The following is a 10341-nucleotide window of genomic DNA, read 5'->3' on the forward strand; positions in this document are numbered from 1 at the left end:
GTTGAGAGAGATTTTGGTTTCTGGAACAAATTTTCCGCCTGTATTGTAGCTGAGCGTGGGGGCGCGTCCGAACTCCGATTGATGCGGGGTTAGCGGCGTTGGCTTCGTCTCGTCAAGAGCTTTAATTTGGTATCTGGCTCGTCGTCTGGATCCACCGGAGTTAAGGGATAGAGCTGTTTGAAGTTTGTTGGGAATTAGAGTTTTTACTGCTCGGATTTATTTCTGGTTTTTAGGGTTAGGGTTTATGAGAGCAACGTCGTGCTGATAACGTGTTGTAAATGAAGTGTTGGGAAAATACTTCTGTTATTATTACTGTCGACCAGAAGGTCCATATATATACAAGATATTAGACCGTCATAAGGTCATGTTTATCCTAACAAGACAAGGATAAGGATAAACACTATGTTACAGATATACATGGAATATATACTAGATAAACACATAGTCTCTGGTTGTCTTTATCATGTTCCGGATTGGGCCTGCAGTACGAATTGGTCCTTGGTCTATCATCATTTGGTTTATAACAAAATCCAGTTACAAAAAAAAAGAAAAACGAATAATAAAAAAACTCTCCCTCTCTTTTTTGATCTCTGAGAGTGAAAATGGAGAAAACAGTTACGTTAGTAACAGTTTCAGTAGCTATAGTTGTTGTGTCGTGGTGGACATGGAGAACTTTAAAGTTGGTATGGTTTAGACCAAAGATGCTTGAGAGTTACCTGAGAAGACAAGGTCTTTCTGGTACTCCTTACACGCCTCTCGTCGGCGATTTGAGAAGGAATTTTTGTATGATGATGGAGGCAAAATCCAAACCCATCAAACCAACGGATGATATCTCACCACGTGTCGTTCCTTTTCCCTTCGAAATGCTCAAGAATCATGGTATGTTAAATTTTGTATAGTTGGCCTCTTTGTTGTAGAGTACCGGATCAAGAAAAGGTCTATATTAAATGTCCCACATGGTTTAAGTAAAAGGTGACTTGACAATATATAAATGTTGTGGCAATTTACTTCTGAGTTAGCTTTTGACCTGGAACTAAGCAATACTAACTAGATCTTCTCGTGTGGATGTTTAATTTAATGTGTGTTCAACATAAATTCATAGACCATGTTATCCATGTTTTCAAATAATTTTCATTTATATTGTTATTCATGTTTCGAAACACTACCAAAAATGTATTTCAGTTTTAATAATATAGATGATATTTTTTTTCTTAAAAATTGAACTCTCGAAAATTTTATATTTGACTACAGGTGATTTAGTTAATATTCGTCAATATTAATAGTGGTCAATATATGAATATCAATTTGGTTCGATAAGCTTTGAAGTTGTAATTAATTTATTTAAATTGATTTTAAATGCAGTGACAGAATCTGTAAATAAAAAAAATTACAAAAAGAAAATATTTTATTTATTGTAAATGCAATGGCTAAATGAGTAAATAAAAAAATACTAAAATACTGCTATCCATGTTTCCAAACAGCCCTCATTTATACTGTTATCCATGTTTCGAAACAGTACCAAAAAGTATTTCACTTTTAATAATACAAATAATATAGCATCAAAACTCATGATAGATGATTTAACACATAAACAGTTTCATACTTAATAGCATGTATAAGTGGCTCATGTATTTCCGAGATATAAAACTTTGAGTTATTTCCATTAGATTAGGTTATTGAACAATGTATAAGTGGTGTATGTTGCTGAAACAGGAAGGACTTTCTTTACATGGCTTGGAACTACACCAACAATCACTATAATGGATCCTGAGCACATTAAGGAAGTGTTCAATAAAATTTATGATTTTCAGAAGCCACATACGTTCCCTTTGGGAGAAAAGTTAGCCAAGGGACTCGCTACTTATGATGGTGAGAAATGGGCTAAACACCGGAGAATCATCAACCCGGCATTCCACCTTGAGAAGATCAAGGTTTAAGCTTCTTAAACCATAACCTAAAATGAACTTTATAGTCCTTTAAGTATGTGTGTTATGTTCATTTGGCTCTGTCCAACTTGTTCCTTCTACTTCTGTGTGTAGAATATGGTACCTGCGTTCCACCAAAGCTGCAGCGAGGTTGTTGGCAAATGGGACAAGTTAGTCTTGGATAAAGGGTCCTCATGTGAGGTGGACGTTTGGCCAGGGCTTGTGAGCATGACCGCTGATGTGATCTCTCGCACTGCTTTTGGCAGCAGCTACAAAGAAGGACAGAGGATATTTGAGCTCCAAGGAGAACTAGCACAGCTCATCATACTAACTTTTCTGAAATCTTTCATCCCTGGATATCTGTAATAAAAAACAACCTCAACGTGTGTGCATCTATTATATTTGGAGATGGGAATCATGTTGTGTCTTTTTTTTTGTGTAGTTATCTCCCAACAAAGGATAATAGAAGGATTAAAGCAGCATGCAGAGAAATCCATGTTATACTGAAAGGGATCATGAACAAAAGGTTAAGGGCTAGAGAAGCTGGAGAAGCACCAAGCGACGATTTGCTAGGTATACTTCTTGAATCAAATTCAGGGCAAACTAAAGGAAATGAAATGAGCACTGAGGATGTAATGGAAGAGTGCAAGTTGTTCTATTTTGCTGGACAAGAGACAACTTCAGTGCTTCTGGTCTGGACAATGGTTATGTTAAGCCAACACCAAGACTGGCAAGCTCGTGCACGAGAAGAAGTGAAACAAGTTTTTGGCGATAAAGAACCAGACACGGAAGGCTTGAACCAGCTCAAAGTGGTCAGTAAAACTAAATTAAAAAAATTTGCAAGTGACTTCAGTACGTTTGTTGTGTTATGATGATTTTAATGAATGCTTCCAACAGATGACAATGATACTATATGAGGTCCTTAGGCTATATCCTCCAGCAGCGCAGCTGACCCGTGCCATTCACAAAGAGATAAAGCTAGGCGACCTGACACTGCCCGGAGGCGTTCAGATCAATCTTCCTATTCTGCTAGTCCATCGTGACACACAACTATGGGGCAACGATGCAGGGGAGTTCAAGCCCGGGAGGTTCAAAGACGGTGTCTCAAAGGCAACAAATGGCCAAGTCTCTTTCTTTCCCTTTGCGTGGGGACCAAGGATCTGCATTGGCCAAAATTTTGCTCTGATGGAGACAAAGATGGCTCTGGCGTTGATTCTAAAGAAATTCTCCTTTGAGCTTTCTCCTTCCTATGTTCATGCTCCTTACACAGTCCTCACACTGCACCCACAGTTCGGTGCTCATCTTATCCTACACAAACTATAATTCTTTAACGGATAAACCCCTTTTGGAGTGATGAAAGGGAGTTCAGATCATAATAAAACTCAAAAATATTATGTATTCATGCCAGAACAAGCGTCTCATAGATGAAAACCCTTTGAGCTATGATTCTAACAGAACTAAACAAATACACAATACAAAAGAACCACAATACAAACGCACGTGCAAAACTCTAAATCCGATTCGTACATTGGTTTAGTTATTAGCTACTTTAAAAAGTGTTACAAAAACAATAAGAAGTTTGAAAAATATTGATTTTTTGATAAATTATTAAATTAATTCATCAATGAAACAATATTTATGCAAAAACTATAAAACTTGAATAAGAGAATATAACAAGAATAAAACTATGAACACTGAACTAACGCTGTAAGAGACCGTGCAACCTTGATTTTCAGAGTACATTGTAGACATGATTCATTTCGAATCATTTTATCATCATCCAAAACAGTTAAATACACAGATAAATACAATTTATTATCTGCAAAGAAACGTAAAGTAATTGACGTACGTTACATGCCTATCAATATAGCTCCACACAAATTGAAGTTCGCTTCTTTCGCCACGTGGCATGCGACCTAGTCACATAATGTATGGTACTAAAAGTCTAAAAGACAACGTGCGATATTATCCGCCAACATTGCTCAATCTTTAAAATTTCAAGAATATTAGAAAACTCTCCATCTCTCTGAGAGTGAAAATGGAGATATCAGTTGCGTTAGTAACAGTTTCAGTAGCTATAGTTGTTGTGTCGTGGTGGACATGGAGAACTTTAAAGTTGGTATGGTTTAGACCAAAGATGCTTGAGAGTTACTTGAGAAGACAAGGTCTCTCTGGTACTCCGTACACGCCTCTCGTCGGCGATTTAAAGATAAACTTTGGTATGACGATGGATGAAAGATCCAAACCCATCAAACTAACGGATGATATCTCACCACGTGTCATGCCTTTTCCATTCGAAATGCTCAAGAATCACGGTATATATGTTAAATGTTGTATAGTTGGCCTCTTTGTTGTAGAGTACATGATCAAGAAAAGGTCTGAACTATTGTGTGTTTCTGAAACAGGAAGGACGTTTTTTACATGGCTTGGAACTACACCAACCATCACTATAATGGATCCTGAGCAAATCAAGGAAGTGTTCAACAAAATTTATGATTTCCAGAAGCCACATACGTTCCCTTTGCGTAACGTGGTAGCCAAGGGACTCGCTAAGTATGATGGTGAGAAATGGGCGAAACACCGAAGAATCATCAACCCGGCATTCCACCTTGAGAAAATCAAGGTATACGCTTCTTACAATCATGATCGAATTTAACATGGTATTAGAACCGCTCAATGTTCGTGAGGAAGTGTTAATGAATGAATTAAGTCTCACACTGGTAGTTGGAGACATATTTAACATATATATGTTAGTATCCAATCCAATTATCGTTAATTGATTTTAAGTTCTCGGATTCTTTGCTGAGTATCAGTTTCAGTCTTCTCAGCAGTTTGCTATTCTGTGGAGAGGTCTGTATAGATTTGTACGTGCCTGAAGATGCAATTAAGAGTATTTAGGTTTTTCTTGTATGTGGGAACTGGTTCTCAACATCAACTATCTTTCAGCTGTCCGACCTTTGTCATGAATGCTATATTGACGTATTCAAGCATTGACTTTCTGAACTTTATTGCTAGGGTTTTTATCCTTTTAGTTAAAAAGGATGGAAAAAATCCTCATTATATTGCAGTAGTAGTAGTAGAAAAGGTTTGATTTAATGGAAGTAAGTTTGGTGTTTCAAAAAAAAAAAATGCTGTGTTCATTTGGCTGTCCAACTTGTTCCTTCTGCTTCTATGTGTAGAATATGGTACCTGCGTTCCACCAAAGCTGCAGCGAGGTTGTTGGCAAATGGGAAAAGTTAGTCTTGGATAAAGGATCCTCATGTGAGGTGGACGTGTGGCCAGGGCTTGTGAGCATGACTGCAGATGTGATCTCTCGTACTGCTTTTGGCAGCAGCTACAAAGAAGGACAGATGATATTTGAGCTCCAAGCTGAACTAGCACAGCTAATGATGCTAACGTTTCTGAAAGCTTTCATCCCTGGATATCTGTAATAAAAGAAACCTAAACTTGTCTGCATCTAATGCTTTGGAGATGGGAATCATGTTTTGTTAAATACTCTTTCTTTCTTTTTTGCTATAGTTATCTCCCAACAAAGGATAATAGAAGGATGAAGGCAGCATCCAGAGAAATCCATGTTATACTGAGAGGGATCATTAACAAAAGGTTAAGGGCTAGAGAAGCTGGAGAAGCACCAAGCGACGATTTGCTAGGTATACTTCTTGAATCGAATCTAGGACAAGCTAAAGGAAATGAAATGAGCATTGAAGATGTGATGGAGGAATGTAAGTTGTTCTATTTCGCTGGACAGGAGACAACTTCAGTGCTTCTGGTCTGGACAATGGTTCTGTTAAGTCAACACCAAGAGTGGCAAGCTCGCGCACGGGAAGAAGTGAAGCAAGTTTTTGGAGACAAAGAACCAGACACAGAAGGCTTGAACCAGCTAAAACTTGTAAGTAGAACCAAATAAAAAATGTTAGTACGTTTGTTGTGTTATAATGATTTAACTGAATGCTTCCAACAGATGACGATGATTCTTTATGAGGTCCTTAGGCTATATCCTCCAGCAGCGCAGCTGACCCGAGCCATTCACAAAGAGATGAAGCTAGGCGACCTGATACTACCAGGAGGCGTTCAGATCAATCTACCTATTCTGCTAGTCCAACGCGACATACAGCTATGGGGTAAAGATGCAGCGGAGTTCAAGCCAGAGAGGTTCCAAGACGGTGTCTCAAAGGCAACAAAGGGGCAAGTCTCTTTTTTTCCCTTTGGGTGGGGACCAAGGATCTGCATTGGCCAGAATTTTGCTCTGATGGAGACAAAGATGGCTCTTGCTTTGATTCTGCAGAGATTCTCCTTTGAGCTTTCTCCTTCCTATGTTCATGCTCCTTACACAGTCTTGACACTGCAGCCACAGTCCGGCGCTCATCTTATCCTACACAAGATTAGTTCCACCACCCCATGTGATGGTTTTAAAAAGAGCTTCTTTTATACGTAAGAGTTTAGATTATTTATTGTTCCAATTCGCCGGAAGTGGATAGAACAAGGAAAGGTCGCTAAACAAAATATTAATGTTTCCGGATTATTTATTTTTACGTATTTATAGAACTTCCTAATTGTACCGTCGCCATATTTTGGTTTTTCACCTCCTTGCTTTTGATATTTTTAAATTCCTCCCTTATTTTGTAATATGTGGTACTACAAGTCCACAGATCTTGGTGGAGGGTACTAACGGCAGATTTGTGTCCATGCTGTGAGCCGCTGCAAAATTTCATACATGTGTTTTGAATCAATACATGATATATACTATTTTCACCGACTATTAAAATATAATATTTAGTAATAATAAAATTTGGTATATTTAATTATTTTAACTAACTATAACTTACATCTCACTTAAAAAATTAGGATTTATTCAACTAGACATTAATTTATTCAAATTTTAAATATTTTACATAGACATTAAGTTTATCAATTAACAAAGAGCAAGATGTTAAAATAGAGTTTAACGGTTTTGATAGAAATAAGCATTCATATAAACTCATTTAGTTTAACGGGACCTAAATAGGTTATTCGATCAAAAATATTTATTAAATGTTATCTATTCTATTAAAACAGCAGTATGACCAATTTGGCTATGATGAAGAAGAGCGACTTGCACGGCTTCGAAAATGCTAGATTTTAATTTAAGTTTCTTTTCTTTTTACTGTGAGAAATGTGTACTAGTCCGAATGCCAAGAGCATCTTTATCTCGCTATCTACATGGCTTATCGAATAAAAAAATCTATTCTATTAAACCAGCGGACCAATCAATAAAAGTAGGATCCAACCTATTTTTTTATTTAAAGAGTTATTATCTATTAAGTAAATAATATAATTGTAATCCACTAACCCCATATTTCTTTTTGTAAACGAACCCACTAATTCTATATTTTAGAATTAGTTTTGCGCTTTAAAGGTAACGTGGTTTCTATTTATATTGGATCACAATTTATAAAACCATTTTATTTTGTTAAATAGGATTACAAAGAGAAACACAATTACAAAGAAAAGTATAAATATGATTATAAAGAAAAATATAAATATGAAAATTAAATTTTTTTAAAAAAATGTAAAACAAAAGATATGATCAGAATCTAGTCAATACTATTAAATTAGGAACATGACCTATTGATATAGGTTTAGTCCAAAAAAATAATCCTATAATATATACTTATAAAAATAAACCATAATAATTTCTAACTGTATCTAAATATATATTTTGTGACCATTACTTTAATTCCCTAATAGTAGGAACCCACTAACAATAGCTAATAAGTAAAACTGAACAATAGCTAATAAGTAAAACTGTCGACTGACATTAGTTCCGTAACATACATTTCTTACAAGTCTACAACTCTCTTTTCTCAAAAAAAAAAAAAGTCTACAACTCTCTATAGTATGTAATGCTATATCATCATATTATTATTATTTTCAAAAAAGCATATCATCCTAATATTTATACAGCTAACCCGTAAATTGATTAAACCAAATTGGGTTATGAACTTTAATATAGGCTTTGTTTTTTTTATATCGTTAAGAAACCTGAAAACTATGATATATCTAATAACCTTATGAAATTGGATTACACTATTTAAATTACATATCTTCAGCCACAGAAATATTAATACTTCAAATTATATAGTGGATATGCTTGGTTTAATTTTTTTAAATATAAATTATAATATTGTTAGTGACTATAAATTAAAATATAAAATGAATTTTATGATATTTTTATTTATAATATTTAAATTTTTTAATTTAAAATACATTTAGAAAATATTTTTACATTTATTTATCTACAACCATCCGCAACCGCAGTTGAAACAATTTATAACGTTTTATGATCATTGTAAAAACGCCAACGATGCTATCTTAATAGAACTGTGAAAACGCAGTTGAAGATTTTTTTTATTTATATTGTACAACATAAAGAGGGTAATAACAAATATGATGTATTACTCGGTGATAGAAAATAATATAAAATATTTTTTCATACCAATTAGTTACACAGGTTTCTTGTGGATTTTCTTTTATTATATTTTACAACATATATATACAGTGGACTATCATAAAATTATAATAGATAATTGATAATAAAAATAAACTAATCCAAATCAAACAATTAGTTTTGTTAATAGATTCATAATCTACAAATCATATCATCTTTTTTTTTTTATAAAAACTAAAAATTTAACTTCCTATTTATATTACAAACATATTCTAATAATATAACTAAAAATGATAATTGAAATTAAGTTATGTATTGGTTCAACCAGTGGTTTAACTGGTAGGTCGGATTCTGAGTTTTAGCGGGTTTTATTTAATCTACAAAATCATATCATCTTTCTTTTTATAAAATAAAAAATTTAACTTCCTAATTAGAATACAAAAACATTCTAATAATATAACTATAAAAAAAATTTTAAAGTTATGTATTGATTCAATCACTGGTTTAATTGGTAGCTGGGTTCTAGGTTTTAGCGGGGTTTTGTAGGTTTTACTGTATTATTAAATAATAATTTTTTCTTAAAACTCCAATCGGATTACATAACGGATCACCAGATTTACCGATTCAACCACGGATCTGGATTGGATTTCAAAACGCTGGGTACAAGTGTATAGCTATGCAATATTACAAATTCAATATAATTATCAAAACCTCTTACTAATAATTTTTTTAAAAAATGGTATACACATATATGTTTACAAAAACATAAAAATTAAATTTTAAAAAAAAATTAAAACAAAAAATATACCCGTCTTTTCAAAGGACGGGTTAGAATCTATTCAATACTATTAAATTAGGAACATGTCTAGTTAATAAAAAGGTTATGTTCAATTTAAAAATATAACTGCATCTAAAATATAAATGTATAACATAAAATATAACTGTATCTAAAAAAACACAACCACCTTCCTGTTAAAAAAAAAACATAACCACCTTTCCATGCCCACTTAAACTCCTATTTTATAGGCTAGGTATATGGCAACAAACAACAAATATCGAACTCTAGTATCTAATTATATGGCCAATATACTGACAGAATACTATAACTAATTTAACGAGCGACACATTATGACTATCCTTGAAAGGCTATACTATATAGTTCGTATATATGCATGCAAAAAATATATATGTTAAAATGAGAAATTTGAAAAACAAGCACAATCTATGAAAACTATAACAAACAATGAAGTATATTTTTGGAAGTAATTTAAGATCACTATTTGAGTTGATATTATTATGGAAGTATTATTTATAAAATACATACTTATGAATAGACCAGTTACAGGAAAGTATCTTATGATAGTCAATATGGGATCTCGCCGTCCATCCGTGGATGATGTTCTTCGCTTAATTGTTACTCTAGATGGTGAGGATGACAGTTTTAGTTTAACGGGTTTAAATAGGTTATTCGATTAAAAATATATAGTAAATGTGATTTTACATACAGTTAGTAAGAACATAGTAACCCATTTATATATATATACTAGGATAAGACCTGCGCCTTGCGCAGGGTGAGTTTATTTATATATATATTATCGATAGTTTTTTTTATATATGTGATCATTTTATTTATATATATAAAATATTTTTTGTTGTTATTATATAATTTTTTTCCGATGGATCGGATCAATTTTTATTAAAAATAATGGAACAAAACAATAATTAATACATCATGGGTTGATCGGATTGGACATTAAACAAATTATAACATAAAAACCTTATTTTTTCCATCGAACACATTCTTGAAAAAAGTGAACAGTATTATTTTCACAGTTGAATTATTTTGATTTTTATCTTCCATATGGTTTTGAAAGCTTTCAAATCAACCATCGAATTGATACATGTCATTTTAATGTTTTTAGTCGTATACTTAAGGAAAACTTACATTTTTGAAATTTAAAGTCGTTTTAAAAAATTCAAAATATAACA

At 33.3% G+C, this 10341-nt stretch overlaps 2 protein-coding genes across 3 annotated transcripts; both read left to right on the forward strand.

Annotated features, from left to right (window-relative positions):
- The first annotated feature begins 549 nt into the window (after positions 1-549).
- Positions 550-3325, forward strand: LOC106334975 (cytochrome P450 72A15-like). The gene is made up of 5 exons (XM_013773390.1): positions 550-879; positions 1714-1931; positions 2040-2287; positions 2368-2737; positions 2823-3325. Exons 1-5 carry the CDS (start codon positions 603-605, stop codon positions 3246-3248), a joined length of 1539 nt encoding a protein of 512 aa, XP_013628844.1. The 5' UTR covers positions 550-602; the 3' UTR covers positions 3249-3325.
- A 576-nt stretch (positions 3326-3901) lies between these two features.
- Positions 3902-6480, forward strand: LOC106334974 (cytochrome P450 72A15-like). Of its 2 annotated transcripts, XM_013773389.1 has the most exons (6): positions 3902-4240; positions 4331-4548; positions 5105-5352; positions 5445-5814; positions 5887-6118; positions 6170-6480. In XM_013773389.1, the coding sequence occupies exons 1-6, from the start codon at positions 3964-3966 to the stop codon at positions 6358-6360; spliced, it is 1536 nt and encodes a 511-aa protein (XP_013628843.1). In that variant the 5' UTR covers positions 3902-3963; the 3' UTR covers positions 6361-6480. The 2 variants fall into 2 exon arrangements, with proteins under 2 accessions (XP_013628843.1, XP_013628842.1); XM_013773388.1 differs by having other exon boundaries at positions 5887-6480.
- Positions 6481-10341: the final 3861 nt, after the last annotated feature.

Source organism: Brassica oleracea, chromosome C3 (assembly GCF_000695525.1).
Source record: "Brassica oleracea var. oleracea cultivar TO1000 chromosome C3, BOL, whole genome shotgun sequence".
Classification (NCBI taxonomy): Eukaryota; Viridiplantae; Streptophyta; class Magnoliopsida; order Brassicales; family Brassicaceae; genus Brassica; species Brassica oleracea.